The sequence below is a fragment of the Mauremys mutica genome, chromosome 18, assembly GCF_020497125.1.
Source record: "Mauremys mutica isolate MM-2020 ecotype Southern chromosome 18, ASM2049712v1, whole genome shotgun sequence".
Classification (NCBI taxonomy): domain Eukaryota; kingdom Metazoa; phylum Chordata; order Testudines; family Geoemydidae; genus Mauremys; species Mauremys mutica.
In genome coordinates, this window is record NC_059089.1 from 23,069,865 (window position 1) to 23,094,196 (window position 24,332).

Below are 24,332 nucleotides of genomic sequence, written 5' to 3' on the forward strand. Positions count from 1 at the left end.
CCACAGTTACGTGTCTTAGCCCACTAGGGCCTGACCTTGGTTGTGGTTACTGTAATACAAATAATAACAACTGCGCTTTGTTTATTAATCCTTATCCAAAATGGTCACACAGCTTTTTGAATTGGAGTGGGCAGTTGTCACATAGAATATCAGGGTTGGAAGGTCATCTAGTCCAATCCCCTGCTCAAAGCAGGACCAGTCCCCAGACAGATTTTTTTTTTTACCCCAGTTCTCTAAATGGCCCCCTCAAGGATTGAACTCTCACCCCTGGGTTTAGCAGGCCAATGCTCAAACCACTGAGCTATCATACCATTACCCAAAGCGCTCTTCCACCCAATTCCCAGCTGGTGCGAGGCACTCAGCATGGATGAGTGGACTGAGCTCTGGGTAGAAAGAAAGGAACTCCAGAGTGCTCATCTTAGCTGTGCCACTGACTTGGTCGGTAGTCTTTGGCAAATCACTTAACTCTCACTCCCTTAGGTACCCTATCTATAAAATGGGAATAAAGCTGCTTGCGTGCCCATTCCTCATGGAGCTCTTCTGAACTAGAGTTTGTAAAATGCCCTGTGCAGTGGGGGAGTGCGAATGCACAGTCTTGAATTAGAGTCTGTTTTATAGCAGTTTGGTGTCACAGCTCTGGGAATGAGCTGAATTCTCAATCAAAATGTAACATCTGTGCTGTTTCTAACATCTCTGATCTTTACTAGGGCCCTCCTGCCAATGAAGATACCCGAGAAAAGACAGCACAAGGCATAAAATCCTTTGAGGAGCTGCTTATAAAAAAGTGTAAGAAACCTCCTGTCTGTGTGCGCTGCTCCAAGTTCTAAATAGGCTTGGCAAACTCACTGAGGTTTTCCCCGTCATCTTCCTTCTCGTTTTTCTTCAGTGTTCACACTGTTCTGCGTCGAAGCCACTAATGGAAATGGTGCGGACGCTAAAAGTAAATGGGACTGCTCTGAATTATGCTAAACTCCGCTAGCCTTGAATGTTGGCATGGCTGATAGTTTCACAGCTCTTCCCTTCCCTTCCCTTGCACATGCCCTGATGCATTGCATGTTAAATTGTGCAGCCGTCCTATTAGCTCACACAAGCTAAGCAGGGTCGTGCCAGGTCAGTACTCAGATGGCAGCACCTAGGTGTTATGGAATTGGTGCTGGGGATGCAGTCGGTGATGCTCTTCCATGAGCTGGATCTCGTATCAAGTTAGCAATGGAACCAGGAATAGAGCCCAGATTTCCTGTTTCTCTGTGCTTCTAGGCACAGAGGGAACCAGCAACAATCTGGGCATAATGCAGGTGGACGTTTCCAAGAGACCCTGGAGATACTTTAAAGTGGTGGTTGAAGGCAGTGGGTTTGCTTATTGGAGGTGGCCTTGTATTAGTGACTCTGGTGCCCTCATCTGTGTTTTATCCCCAGGGAAAAGCAGAGAGAAGAGCCTGCTGAACAAATCAGTAATAAGTGACCGTTTGCAGCGTCTGCTTCAGCCAAAGTTACTGAAGTAAGCAAAGCCTAAGAAGTCCCATCGCCGCTGATGAGACAAGTGTATGCTAGGATTTGATGGCTGGTTAGACAGTGGGGAGGAGAGTGACTAAGAGCTGGTATCATTTCCACCTCCCTTCTCTCAAGTGCGTGCCTTGGCCCAGTTACCATCACCTGCAGTGAGGTCACAGAGAGCAGCAGGGAGAGGGTTGTGTGTTTGGGCTTGGGGTGGTCAGCCGGTGCCAGTAGGGAGCATAGGTCAAGACACGAATGACTTGCTGATTATCTGCAATATAATCCTTAGGCTGGGAGTTCACTTTTATACCTCACAAGTACCGAGACATTTCCTAGCCATCCAGCCCTTTCCATTAATAGAATCATATGGCCTAAATGTTGTACCAATATAATAAAAACCAGCAGGATCTTATTAAGAGGGATAAGGCAAAGATGCCACATTTATTGTAAATACCATAACAAAACAAAAGACAATGTTTTTCTACTTATTTCTATCACTACTTATTCCTTATACACAGACACACACACAGACACACACACAGACACACACACAGACACATATATTCATTCACACAATCATTCATTCAGGTTCTGTATAGATGTTATAGTTACCAGCCTAGATGTTGCTCATGCCAAGTTACTGGCCAGGTACCTTGGTCATGAGGATGGAGCCGAGTCTGTGTCAGATGCATCTGATGCTCCTGGAGGTTGGTATCAGAACCATAGACTCAAAGTCCTCAGTCTTTAGAGTCCAGTTTTATAGGGATTTTTCCCTATGTTAGTTCATAGGAGTTGCCTCATTCTGCTGTTGCTAAATCAATCAGCAGATGGCTGGCTCCATTCTGTCAGATGCTTGTTTTTCCTTCCTTTGAGGTGTGGTGGGTCATCTGGTTGATCCCACTTGACACCTTCTTCAGCCAACACTGAATTCTTCAGACTGGTAACTCCCTAACCATTCAGTCACATACATTCTCTATCTTAATCACATCTATTTCACTGTTTTGGCTTACTTAGAGTTAATTAATGTTTAACAAGTTTTATACAAAGTATTTCTTTGAGCAGGCTTCACACAGACACAGCTGGTGGCTTGCAGGTTAGAATCACAAATTTACTTTTAACATAAACCTTTAGTTATGAGGCATCAATTAACAATAAGTCATTTTTCATATAAACCATGTCTAATATAAACCTTCTTTAATATCCCTACATAAAATCCTATTACAGGGGCTGCAACATTTAGGTTTGGAGGGCTACCGTGTAGCCTTTGAGCCCTAGCTATGCATCCTAGAATAAACTGAACAGCATCATGGAGACAGATTCTTGTTCCTACTCAGTATCATCCTGCACTTGGCTCCTGGGGGGATATGGCTTGTCTGAGCCACGGACCTAGCACGCTTCTCTGTGTCTGCCACCGCAGCAGCCATTGCAGATCCTCTTAGATCCAACTTGCGGGAGGTGGGGAAAGCACTTGGTCTGTCACCTGTTCTGTAGATTCGCACTTGGTATAGATGAGGAGGCAAAGCAGGAGCAGTGGGTCTGCTATGTGGAAGAGTGTCTGGTTGGGGGCTGTTTTCTGGAAGGTGGGGACAAATGCAAAGCGTTAGGTGAATTTTGAAATAAGCCCTGTGGAATAAGGATGGCAGAGGAAAAAACCCAGCTTTTGGGCCTGCCAGCTTTAACGCTATTTTATAATACTTACCCTTGCTTCTGTTTAGTCATGTTTAATAATCTTGGAAATGTCTTTAAACAGGCTCAACTATTTGAATCAGAAACTGGAAAAAGCCAAGAATGAAATGGAAAAGAAGATTTTGGAAAAGCAAGTCAAAGAAGCAGAGCGTGAAATAGAAGAGATCAAGTGAGAGGATTTATATTCTGGGTGAAGTGAACACTACCTCGTCTTTAAGGGGGGCAAAACCCCCTAGAAATTTCATAAAGCTCAGACACCAACAGACTTAAGCTGGGAAAACCTTGCCTTATTCTGGCTTGCAAACCATTCCAAAACCAGTGTTCAAACCTTGCAGCGTTGTAGAGTGTTTTGGGTATTAATATGCAAATATTGGCGTCCCGCTTTGTTTAATAACTTCTGCTGCCAGTACTGAAGTGCTGCAAGCAAAAGCTGTTGGTTTAGCTGCGTTGAGGTTAGAAATGTACTGACACATTCTGTATAGTGCTTTTCAGAATTGTGGTAGAGTTAAACTCCTATAAAGCCAGCATCAAGGATCCATGTGTGCTAAGGTACATGTGTGTGTGAATGAGGCACATTTAAATAGGTGCCATTTGGACTTGGTTAATTTTTATAATTTAGACATTTATAGCCAGCACTTTTCTGAATTCCTGTCATCACCCCTATTGCAAAGTATATTAATGTGTCACCTTACTTAGGGCATTGCCACATCTGGGTGCTATGAAGAGAAAATACAGTTTATACATATCTTAAGTGACTGTCTTAGTTAGAAATGCTCTAAATTCCATAAGAGGATTTAGAGACAAGTCTAAGTTGTATGGTAGGTGTATTACAGCTTTGGCAGCTACAGTATACTAAGGGAGTTAAACAGTGTGTGTACCTATTATTTAGTTGTGTTGTCATGGTAGCTAGGAGCCCTGATCATGGAGTGGTCTCCATTGTGCTAAACACAGCACGTTTCGTTAATCACAAAGAGTTGAGGATTTTTTCCAAGGGACCTATGGGGATTAGGGAACCAACTTCCATTGAAATTCAGAGAGACTTGGGAGCCTGAAGCCCTTAGATCCCTTTGTCTTAATTATAGAATGATTTCCAATCTCATGTTGCTTCAGTCCCGTACAGCCGGTCTCGTGACATGCTGTGAGCCTAACAAACACAAGTGCTTATCTTCTCTTGCTGTTCGCTGACAGCCCTTGATGCTACAAAGGAAGCATCTGTCCCTAGAAAGACTGTACTGTGCAGGTGTGCCGGGGTGGGAGAGGGAAGGCAAATAGATGAAGCAAATGCCAGTGTCAGATCATGTTAACAGTGATTAAGAGCCTGATCCTGTGAATTGCTGAGTCTCTGCCTTCAATGGGAGATGTAATGAGATTTGGAGGTGTACAACGCTTAGCAAGATTAGGCATAGAAAGAGACCCAATGGTTGATGTGATCATTCCTTCCTCCCCCTGCTTTAGCCAACTGCCAGAGGAGGCCTTATTAGGAAACAGACTGGATGAACATGACTGGGAGAAGATTTCCAACATCAGTGTAAGTTGGTAGAGCAATTACGAAGGGCTTGGCTACACTTACAAATTTGCAGCGCTGCAGCAGGGTGTGAAAACACACCCTCTCCAGCACTGCAAATTGCGGCGCTGCAAAGCGCCAGTGTGGTCAAAGCCCCAGCGCTGGGAGCGCGGCATGTTATTCCCCACAGGGAGGTGGAGTACGGACAGCGCTGGGAGAGCTCTCTCCCAGCGCTGGCGCTTTGACTACACTTAGCGCTTCAAAGCGCTGCCGCGGCAGCGCTTTGAAGTGCTAAGTGTAGCCACAGCCTTAGACCCAGATTCTACCTCCCTTCCTCTGCAAGTTGCCCCATTATTTCACAACTAGTCCCACTGAAATCAAAGAACTACTTTGGGTGGACAAAGGAGATAGAACCCAGCCTTTAACACTTCACTCTTTTTTTCAAAGGTCTGAAACACAAATCCTGATTAACTTCCAAATATCCATCTGTTTCAAAGGGGGAGGGGACAGGTTTGAGACTTGGCATCGTAGAAGGGGTTCAAAAGTTAGATGCCAATGGAAAATACCCAACTCTTTACGCAAAGATTAACAGCAAAATATATTTGAAAAATTATTTAAGAAATAAGCCTTTTTGCATCAATCTCACTCAATTTGCTAGGCTATTTCAGTAATGTCCTGAAGGGAGAGCCAATTTGTGTTGTTTCTCTTAGTTTGATGGAAGTCGCAACGCAGAAGAGCTAAGGAAATTCTGGCAGAACTGGGAGCATCCAACCATCAACAAGAGTGAGTGGAATGAAGAGGAGATAGAGAAGTTAAAGGAAATAGCTGCGAAACATAATTGTCTGGACTGGCAAACTATAGCCCAGGAGCTTGGGGTAAGGTGCTTGCCACTATGAACCGAATATTTATTTGAGGCCCAGGGTTAGATTTTGAAAATAATGCAGTCAGTGCTGAGAAGTGGCTTGAAGCAGTGGGCGTACTGTGGGGTGCTGTTTTGAAAAAGGAAGTTCATTGTAGTGCTCAGGAAATGGATAAACCAAGTGAGTCCTAGCAAGGCATAGTGCAGGCAGGTGCTGTGAATGTGGGTTTTATAAACACTTTATAGTCATGTCAACACACTCTCCAGTCTGTGCAGGACACTTTTCCAGGCGGTGTCAATTGAAAGCTAACTGTGTTACTGCCCCACTTGGGTTGCAATAACTTGCCATTTGTGCAGCAGCAGGGAACTCCTTGCAGCACGGTGTTCAGTTTCAGTGTCGACACTTTTTTAAAAAGATGTCATAAAATTGGAGAGGGTTGAGAAAAGAGCCATGAATTATGGTCTGGAAAACCTGCCTTACAGGGAGAGTTTAAGTGGTGACTTTGATCAGTTTATGTGGGGAGAAGAGTTCTGAAAGACGGCTCTTTAATCTAGCAGGCAAAGGCATAACAAGATCCAGTGGCTGGAAGTTGAAGCTAGGCAGATTCGAAGTGAGAAACAAGGCACAACTTTTTAACAGGGAGGGTAATTTACCAGTGGGACAACTTACCAAAGGATGTGGTGGATTTTCCATCACTTGAAGTCTTTCAATCAAGATCAAATGTCTTTCTAACAGATGTTTTAGCTCAACCACAAGGTCGGGGCTTGATGGAGAAATTGCTGTGAAGCTCAATGGCCTGTGTTGTGCAGGAGGTCAGACTAGATGACCATAATCAGCTCTTCTGGCCTTAATTTGTGAAAGGAAGAAAGATAATGAATCAGTGGGAGTTAGTGTTGGACCATTAATTGACAATGATTATAATCACATCACTGTCATCTGGTGCTCCCCTCTGTTTGCTGTATACACTGGTTATCTTGCTTGTCTTAAACCTCTGTTATAAATTCTTTGGGTAGGGACTGTCTTTTCATTGTGTATAGTGCTTCATACAATTGAGACCTGGTCCCTGACCTGGCACTACCACAGTATTAATAATACTTAAAAGGACTGGATTTGAACCACCACAGGTTCACGCCAGATTGAGTCAACCCTCTCTTTCCCAGGTCAAAATGCCCCTAGTGATCTAAGTAACTTTTTGTTTTTATTAAGACAAACCGAAGTGCATTCCAATGCCTGCAGAAGTTTCAAGCCTACAACAAAGACTTCAAGAGGAAAGAATGGACAAAGGAAGAGGACCAGATGCTCCTGCAGCTTGTTCAAGAAATGAGAGTAGGAAGCCACATACCTTACAAGAAAAGTAAGTGATCTCCAAGGCTTGTACTCACGGAGTAAGTGATCCCTTGTACTCACGGAGCCTGATTCTCCAAGGTCTTGTTTTCAGTGATATTCCCAATGTGCGGCACCCTTTCCAAATACAAAAGGTGACATGGTCCCTGTTCTGGAGAGGTGGAGTTAATTTCATACAATCCTTGGACTTGCCTCCTTTAATTTTAAAAGGCTCATCTGCAATCATGACACCTGGTGACAGTAGCCTATCATATCTTCCAAGGATGGATTTGGTCAGTACTTGGGTGCAAAACCTCCCAGGTGCTGCAAGATTTGTTGTGAGCAGTGTATGTATGTAATGCACATGATTCTAGTATCAATGGTAATGTTTCTTACACACTGTGTGTTCTCGGTTCTTGTTGCATGCCAGTTGTGTTTGAGAAGTTAAATATTTAAGTTGTAACTACAATGTGCTTTAATAAGAATGCTAGAAGCATTGTATTAAAAGCAGAATTTAAATATTTCTTTCAATTTCTAGTTGCTTATTACATGGAAGGAAGAGATTCTATGCAGTTACTTTACCGATGGACAAAGAGAGTGGATCCCAACCTAAAGAAAGGATTCTGGACGCCAGAGGAAGATGCTGTAAGTTCCTTTAGCTTTTCTCTAGTGCTAGAAAAATGACATGGTACAAAAAGTGGATAGATTAAGCCATTCCATTGTTCTGTGCTGAATAGCCACATGTCTTGGAGGTTTTAATCAGTGGAACATGAAAAAGCAACCAGAAGAGGCAATTCAGAAGTTTTAGGAGTTCACGTGGTATCATGGGGCCTAGTTTCAGATTAAATTATAGTAGAGACTAACATATCTGCTTCTGTCTTGAGCCCATTTTAGCTGAAATGGACAAACATGCAATCTCTGCTGGGTTCATTAGTGAAACATTAACTTTAATTAGTGTTCTGTCAACACTTGACTGTCTTCCTACATTATCTAGGCACAGAAGCGGGTTGTGATCTCTATTACAAAGATGGCATAGGTGCTATACAAACCCAGAGGTAGATGCGCAACTCTCCCCTGAAGAGCGTCCAGTCTGCTCTGACTGTATTTCGCTAAGGCTGAAATGCCAAGTCTGTTTTCCTCTTCCTCATGCACTAGACCAGTGTAGCAGTGTTGTTATTTTTTTTTGTTTGAAAACAAACTAGTTTAAATAGTTCTATGGGTATTTTTAAAAATAAAATTAATTTGGGGGCATAAATGATCTGGCATGACCTCTCTGAGTAACTCCAAAGCTCAGCAATGATAAAATTGAAGTCCTCTTGTGATGGATCTCTATTTGCCGTGTCTTCTTTGGGGGTGGGGAGGGAGGGTGGGTGTGACTGGGAGGGCACAGACCTAATGAAGGCAGAATGAATTAAAAGCAGGGTGTGATGCATATAGCTAGGTAATTCCCAAAAGATTCCAGCCAGTGGAGACTTGTTAACTTAGAATGACTTGGATGCATTTTCAACCTAATCTTTCTTTGTGTAATTCATGTAGAAGTTGTTGGCAGCAGTTGCTAAGTATGGAGAACGTGACTGGTATAAAATTCGGACAGAGGTACCAGGAAGGAGTGACGCTCAATGCAGAGACAGGTCTGTATAGTGACTAAAAGAATCTTGCTTCCAAGTTCTCTCCTGTAATAAAGATGCAGCATTTAAAAAAATTAAAAATTTTTTTTTACGATACATGCACTTAGCTCCTCTGTGCACCTTTCACAAATAAAACCCCTCAAAACCTATATTCTACGTAGAACAAAGAGGCCAGAAGGAATCTCGGTGTATCCCCTTCCACGTTTTCACTGCTTGATTATTCTATGCATGTCTATGAAAAGTCTAGTCAGTGACTCTTGTGATCTGTCACTGATGTGGGGAGTTAGAGGTGCTCAGCACCTTCCAGGATTAGGCTCTAAATTAGCAATTGTACCTGAAATGTATCTAGTTTTGTGTTGCCTTTACTACTCCTTAATTGTGGGTCCTGGGATCTTTGCTGAGAACCAAGGACTTGCATTACCAGCAATGGAGCTGCAGTGTCAAGGATACAGGCATGTGGGACTGCATGGGGAAGGAAGGGGTCCACTGATTTTACTCTCTTCATTTAACTTTAGATACGTCTCATGAAAGAGAATATTTAATCCCGTTAAACTTTGTATCAAATCTTTTAATTTTCTAGGTATTTAAATGCATTACACCACGACGTAAAGAAAGGCAGGTGGAGCTTAGAGGAAAAAGAAAAGTTAATTGAACTGGTCGAGAAACATGGTGTAGGTAAGTTTTTTTTTTGTTTGTTTGTTTGTTGTTTTTTTTTGTTTTTTCCACTGTGGCATGATCTTTAAGGGCTTGTAATGGTTTGAGCTGCCTTCCCCCCCACTCTCCCCTTCCCCCCCCCCTTTAATTAAAATCCTGCAGTTGGTACTGGAGAGCTTTGCTTCTTACTGAGAAATGCATTTTGCCATCTTCCATGTATGGTATGGCCTGCATGTAGTGATCTCTGGAATAGGGAGACTGTTTACATAAAGAAGTCTTGAATTGTTTCTGTGCACTGTGCAGTCCTGGTTACTGAAACCCCCTGCTTGTGAAGTTGACCAGTAGAGGAGGAAGAATTCTATAAATGGGCTCCCCTGTGCATTACTTTCTTTCAGGATAAGATCTTATGGCAGTACAGAAGCTTTTGGGCAGGCAGCTATACACTTCCCTCTTCTAATAGTAATTACTGGAAGGGAACCTTCTTTCCACCTTCTAACCCCAGCTACAAGTGTATGGCAAAGGGAGATTGGAGCACAGGACTGGGAACTAGGGATTCCTCTAGCTTTGGTCCAGCTCTGATACTGACTCTTTGTGGCTTTGGACAAGAAATTACATAACATTTGTATAGCACTTTTCATTTGGCTCACATCCAGTCTTATGTTCCTAAAGCTCATGCTTCAGGAACGCGCACAAACATGATTTTCCCCACCTCCCCACAATGTATTTGGGTTTTTTTGTGGTTGTCTTCTGAAGTATCAGTCATGGCCACTGCAGAAGGTAGGCCATGGCTCTGAGGTGGCACCGAGCATTCTGTGTCTCTCAGGTGCTTGGCTGCCTGGCTCTTGCTCACATGTTCAGGGTCTAACTGATCACCATATGTGGGATCGGGAAGGAATTCCCCCCAGATCACATTGGCAGTGACCTTGTTTGTTTTTTCTGTCTTCCCCTGCAGCGTATAGGGGCAGGTCACTCTGGGTGTATCTCCCTTCCTTTTCATTGTGGGGGTCTCGGACACCTCTGTCCCTTCTATTCTCAGCCTGTGGCACATAATGGGCTAGTCTCCTGTGGGCTGTAATGCTTGCTTCTAATTTTGGAGGCTGGATTTAGTGTGTGGGTGGTGGTGGCGGCCTGTGCTAGACAGGAGATCAGACTAGATGATCTGGTGGTCCCTCCTGGCCTTAAACTCTATGACTACGTGTAAAAAGCACTTGTATTAAAGGGACTGTGTCCCTTTAAAGATCACGCTACTTTCTGAACGTCGGCCTGCTCTTGACGCAGGTAACCTCTCGGATTACTGGAACTGAAAGAGATTAGAGAGAAGAACAGTCACCCACTTTTCCAGTTTATGTACTTTGTGCATTTCACAGCACTTTGCATATTGTCCACTTCAGCTTCCCTGCATAGCTGGTCAGTGTCCTCTCTCTGGGCCTTTCACAGAGAGGCATGGGAGAGAGAAACATTTTAAAAGGTAATAAAATATGATCGTAAAGCCACACACACAAAAACTGTCTGGGAGCTCAGGGCAGGTGTAGGATCTGAAACTAGTTGGAACTTTTCTTATATTGACTAGATTTCAAGCTGATGTCCCTCTTATTTAATCCTTGCGTAACCCCTGTCTGGTAGGCTGTATTTTACATGTTGCTGTGAAGGAAGCTGAGGCGCAGAGGTTTGGATTCAGGAACACACATAAGCAGGTGTGTAAGTCCCATTGACTTCACTGCTAAAAGTTAAGCATGTTCTTGTCTGACTTCCTGAACTGAGACCAGAGGTTTTGACTAGCCTAAGGTCAGCCAGCACATCTGTAGCACATCTTAAAAGTATTACTAGTCAGTGGAAAAAAAACTTCCTGAACAGCATAAGTAAATATTATCTGGAGTCTAATCTGGTGAGAGAGGGACTTGCTTTCCTTAATTTAAGATATTAACATGGCCCAACTATTTTTCTCCTTAGGTCACTGGACTAAAATAGCTTCTGAATTACCACACAGAACCGGCTCCCAGTGTCTAAGCAAATGGAAAGCCTTGATTGGGGCTAAGGTATTGTAACTCTCTGATCTGGTATAGTGGGTTATCTTCCTTTTCCTTTGCAGTAATCAAATGACCTGTTTTGAAGTACAACATCCTACTATGCTATAGACCAGTGGTCCCCAACCTTTTTGGCTGGCTGGCGGGCGCCAGCCGAAGGACCAGTGCGGCGGTGGAGCACCTGCCGAAATGCCGCCGAATTTCGGCGGCGACACCTCTCAATGACATCGTTTGCCATCGACAAGCGACATCGAGAGGCGTCCCTGCCGAAATTCAGGAGCGACGCCTCTCGATGACGTCAGTTGTCGATGGCAAGCGGCATCATCGAGAGGCGTCCCCGCCAAAATGCCGCTGCGGCATTTCGGCGGGTGCTGTCCCGGGGGCCAGGACACGGGTGCATTAAGATGCCCCCGCGGGCGCCATGGCGGGGACCTCTGCTATAGACCCATCTTCTTTAAGAAAAGACTGGGAAAAGTCAATCTGACACAAGTCAGTGAGCATTCAGGACCCACGCCCTAGGACCCTGCTAGGGGGGTGGGTTGGAGCCCAGGTCCTACTGTGATTCGATACTCACCCTGCCGTTTTGAAGCATGGATGCAGCTCAAGCTGTGGACCTGAGTCAGAAAGTTGGTGTAGTGCGGTGTGGACACATGAGCATGGCCGTGAGACCCAAGTCCAGCAATTGTAAGCCCAAATTTACAATGCCATATGGACACTCAAGCATGGGCTTGGAAACACCAAGTCCACAAGCCTGGTTCCCACAGATGTGGGATTACAATGCAGTGTAGACACACCCTGTGGCCAGATTTTCAATGGGGGCTGAACACACTTGAAAATCTGGCCACATGTTTTAGGTACCTTAAGGCATGATTTTATTTGCCAGTGGGGAAAATACCCATTAACATCAGTGCTGCAGGATCAGATCCTGAATGGGGAGCTGTTGGGTGCTGAGCTCTTATTAAACTCTGGCCCCTGGTCCTGAAGGTTAAAGGTTTATAGAACCTAAACGTGTGAAGACGAGAAAGACCTGTGGTGTCAGTGTATCCACTTGGTGCATTAAGCCTTGTTGCTGGAGACAGAAATCGGTGTTAGAACTTGCCTCTGTATAAGGAATTCTGAACTCATAAAAGGCTTTGGTCCTAGAAGTAGCATGTGAATTATGTCAGAGACTGTAAAGTGGGGTTGCCTCCTGGCAAACTATGCCTTCCTGATGGCGTGCTGTCCTCTAAAGCATTTGTATGTAATGCCAGCTGGTTGCCTCCAGCTCTAATGAAGAAGAAATGGGGGAGACACAAATCAGTGGTGAATATTTGTCGGCTCTTATTTGTTGGGTTTGTGGTTTTTTAATGCTAAACAGAAAAAGTCTGGGCCGAGGAAACGCCTTCAGAAACGCAGGCGAGTGCGGAGACGCAGTTCCACCTCTTCAGAGAGCAGCAGCGAGGATTCAGAGCCGGAGCTAATGAATAGCTCTGAGGGAGAAATAGACCCCGCCTCAGGATTCAGGGGTACAGTGCCTGGCCTTGACCTGTGGATCCCGACGAGGACAGATCCGGCCAACTGCAGGAAAGCCAAACACTTGATTTCCTCCCTCTACTGTTCCACAAGTGCTTATGTAAAGGGACACTTAAAACGAGTTCCAGCTAAGTCTGCTCGGAGACGCAGGGGCAGAGTCCCAACTGATTCAGCAGGGTTAAGTACCATACTGAAAGGTATTGGATATTCACCTTCTACTGACCTCAATTTGAAGGATCCAGAAGAACTGGTAAAGGAGGTAAGCACTTTACTTCTCCTTTAAAAAGATTGTACTGTTGGGCTGTCAACTAAGCTCAAGCTGTGAAGTGTTGATCAGGTCGGATGGGAGACCGTTAAGGCAAGTGGTGTGGGTGATTATGGCCCCTTTTTCCTCTCTGAATCATTACTGGACCACTGCCCCGTGTGTCATAGGGGGCACTGTTTTGGGAAGACCACCTTTTGGATGAAATGTAGAATCCAAGGCCTTGCCCTTTTTGGTATCCTCAAGGCCTCTGTAGCACTTCCTGTAAGAATGGGGTGTTAACCTCAAAGTCCTAGCCAAGTGCCAGTGTCATCAATTGCATTCTGCTTGTCAATTCACTCTGCCATGACACACTTCCTGCCCAAACTGTGGCTTCATGTGGCTGTCAAACAGCTGCCACCCTCCACCCCAGAGATGATGGTATTACTGGGGTCAAGAAAGAGCCCTCTGTGCACAGAGGTGTGTTAGTATAAATTGTAGAGCATTTCAGGTTAAAAGCTAACAAACGATAGTGTATATTGGCCATGGGAGCCTCTATTCATCTCAATGCAGATGAGGTATTTGCATAACTCGGGGAAAAATGTAATGTTACTGTCTGGGTCACACTCTTCGAGGTTGTTCTGGAAAATCAAATTGTCAAGTGTAGCATTGGCTTGATATTCAATCAATGATACTGCTTTATTTTCCTGAACAACTTCACCACACCCCAACAGGATGAGGTGCCTTTGGAAAATTTTACACAGTGTGTCTTGTGGTGACTTTGATTACCCAATTTCTCTGGGAAAAGTTTCAGGTTTGTGTCTCTTCTCTCTCCTCCCCCCCCCCCCCCAATGAAGCCAGAATAGCAGAACAGGTGGGTCAAAATGGTCCTAAATTTGGGTTTCCTAACGTTTTTTCTTTTATTACTTCAGAGGAAAGTTTATATGCATCTGCAAACCAAACATTGCAGCACTGGGCTAGTGTGTGAGACAAAGTTAAACTGGAAACAAATGAAAGTTGAGCTGGTTACTTTGAGAAAATGCAGATATCTAGCTGGCAGTGCAGATTAGTTCTTCACAAGACTCTTAATCCTTTAAACTTTTTGTTTTGGCTCATGGCTTAGATAAATTCATGGAGGATAGGTCCACCAATGTCTGAGCCAAGATGGTCAGGGATGCAACCCCATGTTCTGGGTGTCCCTAAACCTCTGACTGCCAGAAATTGGGATGGTTCTGTTTGCTCCCTCTGAAGCATCTGGCCCTGGCCACTGTCGGAAGACAGGACACTGGGCTAGATGGACCATTGATCTGACCCAGTATGGTCATTCTTATGGCTTTTATATACTTTCCTCTAGGCTTCCATAAGAGGAAAGCAAGTGTTAAAGGTTACCCTGGAAGATGTGAGGAGAGTGCTAAGAAATAATACCTGTTCTCAGAGGAAATGCGTAAGTGCCTTTTTGTTTGGTGGTTCTGGCTTCCCCTGCTAATAGCACAGACAATCTGTTTGGAATTCCAGATGTTCTTCATGATAAACCATACGATGGACTGAAGGGAGTAAAATTTCCAAAGCAACTTTAACTTCCACACTCCTATTTCCTGTCTGAGCTCTTGTTAAAGGGCCAATGATGCATGTAGCTGTGAGACTGCCTCTAAACATATACCTAACCAGGCTACGCACTTAAACAATGCTAGGACTGAGAGTTCCATGTGCTCGCCACTAAACTTAGTGCCTTGCACTTCTCATTTATATGCCCCGATGGAAGGCTTCGCTTTAGCGCGCACGTGATCAGCTGAGTTTGTTTTTTAATCCTCCGTGAAGGACCAAACCCACAAGTGTTTCAACTGGTGGTTTATCCAGTGTGATCCTGCCATAGGGAACAGCATTTGAACCTGAGTTCTGTGTAGATAAAAAGATAAGTAGCTAATGTGCAATTAACAAGGGAGGCAAAACAAACAATCTAATTGGTCAGCTGCTTACAAACTATGCCCTGTCCCCATCTACACTGAAATAGTAGAGTGCCCTGTAACTAATAATATTGGCATCCCTAAGGACGCGGTTAGGAACTCACGTTGATGCACTTTGTGAAGAGAAAGTGAAGGGGAAAGGGAAGGATAACAGTACTCTCAATTCCTAACCTGAGCAATCTTATGGCTCTGCTATAATCATTTAATGTTGGTGGTCTGACCTATAACCCCTGCCCCGGTAAGAAATCCAGGGTGTATATGCTTTCTTCTAATCTGCAGCCTTTATTTTAACACACAGTAAGTGTTTTGACTCCAGTGTCCTGGTAAAATGGAATAAAAACCCACTGGAGCAGATCCTCCACTGGCATACATAGGCATCGTTCCATAGAATTCCATGGAGCACTGCTAATTTATAGCTGTTGGTTTGAATTTTTGTGATCTTGTATCTTTGTTCTGCCACATACAGCAAGACTGGCTACGGAAGCCTTATGTCCCCGCTTCAGCAGTGGCTTCTGGAGTGACACCGGGCACGTCAGTCGGCCAGGAGCTGCAGGGATTACAGACCACTAAGGAGAAACGGTACCGTCGCCAGAAAGAGCAATTCCACAGAAAGTATCTGGAGAGGAGGCTCCTGATGGCAGTGACTCCGTGGGTGGGCAATGTCCTACTGCCTTGCACCTTTAGAGCTGAGAGGGTGGCGTCCCATCAGACAAAAGGTACCATTGACCCCATCAGGTTTCTATCTGTCCCTGTCTCCCACCCCCCTTACAAGCATGGCACCAGACTCTTAAACAGGGCTCCAGGATTGTGCCTTAGGACACAGCACCTTTCATCTCAGGATCTCAAAGCACCTTTGACCACCTGAGGTGTAGGGTAAGTGGCATTACCTCTTACCATTTACGGTACAGGTACCAGAGACCCAGACAGGAGAAGGGATAGCCCCATGTCACACAGCAAGATGGCAGCAGAATTGGCAGTAGAACCTAGGAGTTGTATTCCTAGTCTCCTGCCCTAACCACTAGACGACACTTTTCCTTTGTAGGTTAGATTTTATTGAGGCAGTACTTTTTCCTATCCAGGAGTCTCTGTTAATCGAGAGGCAGGGAATTATGCTCATTTATTTACTCAAAATATATGGTCATTCTGAGATCTTAACAGAGGGGATTCTCTTTTGCCAGAGGCTTTTATAAGAGCAGAGTGAGTTGCAAGTGTCGTTATTCAGCTCCTCAAATGTTAATATTGGAGGGGCGCTGCTCATAACCCTCTGCAGACGTATGTGAATGTTCACTTAACTTTTTTTACATTGGATTCTTTTTTCCAGCTCTTGTTATTCAAGAACAGCTTCAGACAGTCACACTGGGCAGCACTCCAGTGTTCACGCTCTTCATTCAGGTGGGCACCGCTGCATTAACTGGACTCCAGAGTTTTAACATAGTTATTTTTATACTTGTATTTGATAGATATTTAACATCCATCACTGGCACTTATTTTGCTCTCGAATGATTACGTCTTGCTGTATTTATATGGCCCACGTAGAGAAGCCATGATTGTAAATTCAGCTTAAAAAAATAAATCTTGCAATACAAAGAACCAAATACTACCTAGCTTCTTTCCAGTGGCAACAAAAAAAGGCCCTGAGGTTCTTCAAACGAAATGTCTCCTGTTTGCAGGGTGTCGTCCCTTTCACCCCCAGAATGCCTCTCTTCCGAGCTGAGCTTTAACATAAGATTTTCATCTCCTTGCAGCTCTTCCAGATTGACACTAGTGGGTGCATGAAGGTTATTCGTGAGAGGAAGATGAGGCAGTCAGACCTCATCAGGTCCATGGCTGGGAATACAAGGCGACTTCAGAAGGTACTGTGTGTTTCAAACCCTGTCCCATTGTGCGGGGCGCTTGGGTGGAAATCACCGACTGTTTGTGTTAAGGGAAGCTGTATGTATCCTGTTTGTCAGCTGCTGCTTTGTACTTCTCACAGAGGAGAGACTAAAACCAGTGTTAATGTGGCTGAGTGGATAGGGCGCCGAATTGGGCAGTGGGAGACCTGGATTGGGTTTCCAGTTCTGTCACTAACTCTTGGTGACCAGAGTCTAGTCACTTAACCTCATTTTCCCTCAGCTATAAAATGAGGTTAGTAAAAGTTACTTACCCTATGTAAAGCTTTGTAAGATCTACTAGTGAAATGCTGTATTAGAAGAGGAAGTGGCTGTTGTGAATTTGTAATTACAACTGGCTAAATGGCTTGTCTAGACAGTCCAACCTTTGCATACCTTATGCTTGCTGGGTCTGCTGCTGATGATTCTCTTTTCAAAAGCTGGTACTAGGCTCTCCCATGCATCCCCGCCATACTGTATGTGCAGGCAATAAAACAATTATTTATCTGTATTGCAGTGTAGTGCCTGGGAGCTAATGGGGAAATAGTGAAGATGTCTTTGCTGTTGGTGTTCACAGTAATGAAAGGGTCAGCTGGGACCTTGCCTTCACGAGCTGATGCTCTGTGGCTGAATGATTAAAGTGGTGCCAACTGGCTCCAAGAACAGCAACATCTACCAAGGAGGATTGTTTGTGTCTCTCTTACCAGAAGTTCTGACTCCCATTCTAGGCCAAGTCCTGTGGACTTGCTGCTCAAACTCTCTAAAGAGGCATGTGGTGTCAGTAGAAGGGAAGATAAGAGAAATCCAACCTGCACAGCTGCACTGACATCATTAGTTTTATTGGGGTCCACTTCTGACATATGTTTTCAGTGTCCTGAGGATATTTTCCTGCTAATGCGCCAATGTATAGCTGCAAGAATCCTGTTTTCCTGCTGGAGTACAAAGCTCTCCCAGAAACATCTGAGAAATGATGTACCCACAATATGAGTGCCCTCTACTTCAGTGCTGTGTATCTGATCTCTAGATATCCCAAGAACACAATTCATAATCTGTTTCCCTTTTTTGCAGCCCTCCTGCAGTTCCAAGAACTCTTCAGGTACCTACCCTAACACTTCCTGTATACTGTGAAAATAAATGGGACTTGTGCTTAGTTAATCACTGGTTAATACGACTCTCAATCTAATGTGATAAAAGCCTCAAGAACAAAATCACTTTTCATTTTACTCTCTGGGGGCTTTTAAGCTGATTGTATTTGATCATTCCATTACTGGCCATAGAAAGATGCCGTTTAATAAAGAAGGGCAAAGATTCTGGAGGGACAGGGTGTCCAACAATGCTGTGACATCATCTCTGGACATCAGCTCTGTAGTGCTATTGAAGGCTGGGTGTTCTGGCAGAGCACCCTGGCGCGGTCTAATACCGGTGCTGAATGTTGGTGTTATATTGACCTGATTGAGCGGGCGTTCCCTTCCATGGTATAGTTCTGTCAGTAAGTTCTGCCCACGACTCCTGGGACGATAGTTACATTCACTCCTCATTACTGGGATTCGAGTGTCACTTTTTTTTAAGAGGCCCTCAGAACAGGGCAGATTAGATACATTTTGTCGAAGAATCCCCCGGAGCTCCCTATTAGCATGAATGGCAGCCGTGTGTTACTTACCATGTTAAGGTACCCTATGGTTTAATAGCTAGGGAGCGACTTTTAAAGCCTCATTCGGCTTTGAAAGCATTGATAAAATCTCTTCTTTCTGAAGGCTTGCCAGCAAAGCCCCGCACCCAGAAGGTCCCAGCAAAGGAAAGAGCCAGGAGATCCATCGCCTTAAAAGCAACGGAGAACCCTGCAGCTGTGTCAGCAGATGTCCCTACTCTTCCCACTCCCAGGCAAAAACCTAAAACCGTCTCAGAATTACTGAGAGAGAAGAGGCTGCGGGAGTCCCGGGCTAAGAAAGCTTTGCAGAGAACAGTGATTCTTGCCCCCCAGGTGTTGGTTTCACCCTCTGTGATAATCCAGCACCCTGTGCAGCAGGTAATTCCTGCCCCACAAGGAGGAAGTGAGCCTCAGACAGCTGGATTGGCAGGTAGCAGGAATGCTCAGGCAGCGTGTGTACCAGTGTCATTACCTCCATGTACTCCTGTCATGGCTTCTGTCTCCTCTCCCAAACCTGTCGGAAACCATTCATCTCCAGCCCCAGAATCTGCAGAGAGCACTTGCTCCTCCGAGAGGAGAGCGAAATCCGAGAGAGAGCTCAATGAGGCAGCTTTGGGAGATGTGTCCAAAGGTGAGGCTTCTCAGGACAGACCCATGGGTGCAGGGGAGAACGGCCTGTCCCAGCGGTGCAAGAAAGCTCAAGCATTCAGTGGCAGCTCAGCACCTGTAGTCTTGCAAAACCATGCCTTCGTGCCACAGCAGATTGCATTGATGCCATCTTCAGCCATTTCTCTGAACCCTGCCGCCGTGAAGTCAGGCCCCCAGGAAACCTCTCCCTCCACATCCACGACTTGTGCCCCAGCACTGATCAGGTCACAGCAGAATGCAATCAATCTATTGCCTGCTATCCTAGCTCCCCAGAGAAGGTCTCACGTGGTTCCCAAGAACATCATGCCCATCACCTGGGTGGTAACGCAACAGGGTTTGATCCCCACCTCGGTACAAGCATTGGTGAGTGTTCAGAGCCAAGGGAAGCAGCCTGCAGCTGGGATCGTAGGCAGTGCTGCCAAAAATCAGAGTCAGACTGGAGAGACCTCTGCCCCAAGAGTGCCGCAGATGCCACCTGAAGCAAGTCACCCTCCCATCGGGTGCACGGGTGCACAAGTGCTGAGCCCACAGTTAGCGGAAGGGGCATCCTCAGGGAAGACGATTTGCTTAAACCCTTCCACTCGTTCCTCATCTGTAACCTGTTTGGATCCTGGGCACAACTCACCCAGCATGACTCCCCCAGCTCCTGCATCTTTAAACAGCCTCTCGAGGATGTCTGACTCCTCTGGAGAGAGGAGTGCAACTCCAGCGAGCCTTCCAGATGAAGGAGCAGCTCTGCACCCCAGCCCTGTGGTGTTGCCCCAAGCGAAGCCTCCTGCAAGCACTCCATGGGCTGACCTGCTCTGCTCACCAAGTCTCCCTGGCCCGGGCGAGAGCAATAACTGCAGTACACTCACCGGAGCCGCCTCCAATCCAAACATCCTGCTGGAAGGGAGCCTGGTGCAAAGGCAGGATCAGCTTCTGGCCTGTAACAACATAGTAGAGAACTCAGACGCTCCTGGTGCACAGGTAACCAGGAACAGGCCAATCTTCCCAAAGCCACAGAGCACCCCACAAGTGGACAACCCCCCGGGGCTGCCCACACCCAGTGCCGAAAAGAACCTCCTGGACGTCAACCTTCTCTCCCTTGAGGATGAGGCTTTGGTGAAGGAGTGGCTGAGAGGGAAGCGAGGCATCCCGGTGCCCCCATTGGAAACCAGCTTGGCTTACTTGCCGCCTTTCTTGTGCAACTTGAAAACGCTCTCCAGGCTGCTTCTGCAGAAGAAGACGCTGGAGCAGTGTGTGTCGTGCCTCGGGACCTCTGAAGAGCGCAATGATGGGGGCGCTGGGGCTGATCTGCCAGCTGTCAGAGCGCTGGTGTGGCAGAAACTCAGCGATAACCCTGCCTATCTCCTGCTGAAAGCCAGGTTTTTAGCAGCATTTACTCTCCCAGCCGTCCTAGCAACTCTGCCTCCTCCCTCTGTGACTACGACTCTCTCCAGCAGCTGGCAGCAGTGTTCAGAGAGTGACGAAGAGGAGTCCTCTGCTGATAAGGAACTGATGGAGGTAGAAAGCTGTGGGAAAGGACCAGCGGAAGTACCCTTGGATAGCACAGCTGGCATTGTCCCTGGGAGTGAGGATGCTGACATCACTAACCAGGTAAAGTCAAAGCATTGAATTGTTCCTATTGGAGTTAATGGCAAAACTTCCATTGACTTTGGTGGGGCCAGGATTTGGCTTGTAACTTTTTTTTTTTTTTTTTTTCCTTTTTGAATAAGCATGGGTTTATCTGGTTGAGAACTAGGGGAAAGTTTCCCTGCTCCACGCAATACCCTGCATCCACGGAAGTCGGATCCTCTCTTCTCTTCTTCCCCCCCCCCCCCCCCAAAAAAAAAAAAAGGATCAAGTTTCCATGCAACATGTTAGACTCGGATTATGTGCCACTCCTTCCCACGCATGCCAAAGCCCTCTTTCCCGGAGCACCCAGTCAGTAGGTACAGCATAGTCAGTGCAGCGTCTCTGGGTCTGTTAAATATGAAGCTCAGGTTAGTTTACAGTACCCCTAGATTTTCACGGGGCTGCAGATGTAAACCCAGAGCTGCTTTGTAGAAGGTTGTCAGAGGGAATCTGGAGAATTTGGTTAGGGCTGTTGGTAGCCATGACGGCACAGGGTTTCGCAATAGTGCATTTCTTGGTTGCGATCTTCAGAGAGACTTTCAGTAACTTAAATTCTCTTTATAGTGTTAAAACACAATGGTCTTTAACTTCTAACCATGTTTCTAGCCCTGTTCTGAAAGCTCCTGTTTACAGAATTCGTGGTGTTTCCCATAAAGCTCCTCCTTTTCGTCTTGTGCTGGTGGATACTACAGTAAAGCAAAGCAGAAGGATGCTTGGGGAAGACCTGCAGCTGTTTACCTCTCCCAGGAAAGCTTGGGTTAGCAGGATTGGGTGTGTCTGAGAATTCCTTACATTGTGGATAGGTAACACGGTGGTCTTTGCATCTCCAGGATGTAAGGAGAAGAGCACCTGTGTCCCTATGTAGAATGTGAGGTTCCTACTCCACAGCGTCACGTGTGACTAGACTAGGGTTTTCCAAGTGCTTGTATGCCTGTCCAATGGAAGGGGTTTTGGGGGAGAGATGTTCCTGATGAAGCTCCGTAACACCAAAGTTGTGGATGGTGACTATGCCTCATTCTTGGGCCCTCCTGATCCTTATTCCGTTGTTCCTATGTTGCTACTGGCAGTCCCTTCCTAGAAGAGCTGATCAAAGAAGGGTGTTAGAATAGTGCCGGCTTCGCCTCTTCTCCTCAGGGAAGAACCTGCGGCTAGGCTTGCCCCCTGCCTCAGCCCCACAAGCTGATACTGGGGTGCTAAGCACAGTGGGTCGTACCCAGGAGGAGCTCTCAAATTGCTCTAGGGGTGGGCAAAGACTTACAGGTCCTGCCGCCCACCCACCTTCATTCAGTTGGAGTGGCTTCATTTCAGCAGCAGGGGGCTGATGGGGAGAAGTCAGACTAGATTCCCTTTACCTGCTAGAATGTGCACACAGTCCAGGTGGCTGCATTGGGGTGGGGAAGAGTCTTTCACTTTGAGACACTCTGGAGCCCCTTGTGCAGCAGGGCCCCAGCCTGACCCCCAGCTGCAGTGGCACAATCATCATGTGTGGGAGGAGGAATCGTTCCCACGGAGCCAGGCAGAGGCTGTGAGCTAGGGAGCTGCTGTAAAAGCAGGGCTCCAGCTTGAATCCTTGCAGTATCACTGTCCCCAGGAAGAAACACCTGAGCATTGGCTAGATGAATTTTTACTACACTCTGTATGTAATGTTCCTCACTATTGGGAGAACACATGCTGTCTGGCACGGCTGTGTGATCGAGGGGAACAGGCCTCACGTTGTGCTTTTAATGATCTGGGTAATAGAGAGTGCTATTTTTGTTCCATTCTTTCCCAGCCTTGCCAGAATCCCTGAAGGATTTGTGGGGAGAAGGTTCCGGTCCTTCCTGCGATCCCAAGTATCTTCAGCCTGCAGTAATGCCCTATCACTGGTTATGTTGCAGGGTGCTGGAGGTGAAGCGCCTGCTGTGCAGTCGGTCTCAGGCTCCGGCACTGACGTGGGTGAGGCCAGAGTTCTGCGAACCAGGAGAAGTACTCGCTTCAGGAAGAGGAGGAAGCGGATGTGAGAGAAGCATGCGGAGAAATGTTAGTAACTCCGCTATTTCTCGCTTGAGGAGAGAGACCTGGAGAGGCACTTGTGTGAGGCACAGCTTAGAAATAGCTGGGGAATCCTGACTCAAGGCCTATATCAGTGGTTTGAAACAGGCCTGTCTCACCTTCCCTGTGGGCATGCAGGTCTGAAGTCACTTGTTTAGTCGTGATCAGTAAAGACCGTAATTACAAGGCATGCTACATTTATACAGTGCTTTTGTCAGGGTTCCTTCCCCACTCTGAACTCTGGGATACAGATGTGGGGACCCGCATGAAAAACCCACTAAACTTTTTTTATATTTCACCAGCTTAGGTTAAAAACTTCCCAAGGCTCAAATTCCTTTTCTTGTCCTTGGACGATATTGCTGCAACCACCAAGTGATTTAAACAAACATTCAGGGAGGGGCCACTTGGAGCCCTACTCCCCTCTCCGCAAATATTCCCCCAAACCCCTTCACCCCCTTTCCTGGGGAGGCTTGAAAATAATCTACCAACCAATAGGTTAACAAGGTGAGCACAGACCAGACCCTTGGTGTTTTAGTGTCCTAAAAAACACCCAGGTTCTTAAAAGAAGAACTTAATTAGAAAGAAAAAAGTAAAAGAAGCACCTCTGTAAAATCAGGGTGGAAGGTAATTTTACAGCGTAATAAAAAGATTTAAAACACACAGGATTCCCCTCTAGGCTCAACTTCAAAGGTACAGAACAGGAATAAACCTCCCTTTTAGCACAGGAAAAATTCACAAGCTAAAACAAAAGATAATCTAATGCATTTCCTTGCTATTACATCTAAAATTACAGAAATTGTAAGTATCATTTCAGTAGGAGCTGGGTTACCTGCTTGGTCTCTCTTTGTTCCAAGAGGGAACAAAAACAAAGAGCACAGACACAACCTCTCTTTCCCCCCATCCCCCATTTGAAAGTATTTTCTTTCCCCCATTGGTCCTTCTGGTCAGGTGCCAACTGATTAACCCCTTACAGGAGGGATCTGATGTTACTGCATTCATCAAGGTTGTTACCCTTCCATTTATATTTATGGACCGCTTTAGAGAGACAGGCCACTGTCGTATGGACTCAACAACCCAGAATCCTTGCAGTCAGTGGTGAGAATTGGTCGTGAGGCATTGCAACTGATAGTGAGAGTTTTGCATGATTGGTTGCTAAGATAAGACAAGTCTAACCAAAAAAACCCAAACAGAGGATGAGCGTTTAGGTGAGGAGGAGTGAGCTCCTGGGGAGAGGAATGTCTGAAGGATGTGTTCAAAGCTATTGGCTCCTGCTGCAGAGCTTAAACATTGTCCCAGTGTCTTCTCTACACCCTGGCTACTGTGTGCCCCTTGCTGATGGCCTTACAGAGTTCTGGTGATGGGGGTTCACTTGGGCTGCTTTTGTCTGATGTCTGGCTGACTCTGCAACAGTGGAGCAAAGATACTGAAGGTCCTACACTAGCAATGGCAGATGTTCTCTATTTTTAAATTCTCAGTGGCCAGAGTGATGGACTTTTGAATAGAGTGCAGCACATGGTCTCCATCAGGCAGTGCTTCTAACGTGAGCAAGATCACCCACAAGCCACTGCTGGGCAAAATAAGTGTTGTTTAGTTCTCAGAGGGCCTGGGGAGTTGGATGCTTTTCATG

General features: G+C 45.9%; 1 protein-coding gene across 1 annotated transcript in view; it reads left to right on the forward strand.

Annotated features, from left to right (window-relative positions):
* The window catches only part of SNAPC4 (small nuclear RNA activating complex polypeptide 4), a 31,198-nt gene that overhangs the window by 6,134 nt on the left and 732 nt on the right, over positions 1-24,332 (forward strand). The window contains exons 6-23 of the mRNA XM_044992847.1: positions 708-786; positions 1,417-1,498; positions 3,245-3,349; positions 4,636-4,708; positions 5,395-5,559; positions 6,751-6,898; positions 7,406-7,512; positions 8,404-8,498; positions 9,076-9,170; positions 11,100-11,185; positions 12,531-12,944; positions 14,281-14,370; positions 15,357-15,606; positions 16,212-16,282; positions 16,636-16,743; positions 17,830-17,857; positions 18,516-20,656; positions 22,552-22,693. Coding sequence (XP_044848782.1) covers positions 708-786; positions 1,417-1,498; positions 3,245-3,349; positions 4,636-4,708; positions 5,395-5,559; positions 6,751-6,898; positions 7,406-7,512; positions 8,404-8,498; positions 9,076-9,170; positions 11,100-11,185; positions 12,531-12,944; positions 14,281-14,370; positions 15,357-15,606; positions 16,212-16,282; positions 16,636-16,743; positions 17,830-17,857; positions 18,516-20,656; positions 22,552-22,674 — 4,260 coding nt within the window. The 3' untranslated portion in view covers positions 22,675-22,693. The remainder of the gene's footprint in view (positions 1-707; positions 787-1,416; positions 1,499-3,244; positions 3,350-4,635; positions 4,709-5,394; positions 5,560-6,750; positions 6,899-7,405; positions 7,513-8,403; positions 8,499-9,075; positions 9,171-11,099; positions 11,186-12,530; positions 12,945-14,280; positions 14,371-15,356; positions 15,607-16,211; positions 16,283-16,635; positions 16,744-17,829; positions 17,858-18,515; positions 20,657-22,551; positions 22,694-24,332) is intronic.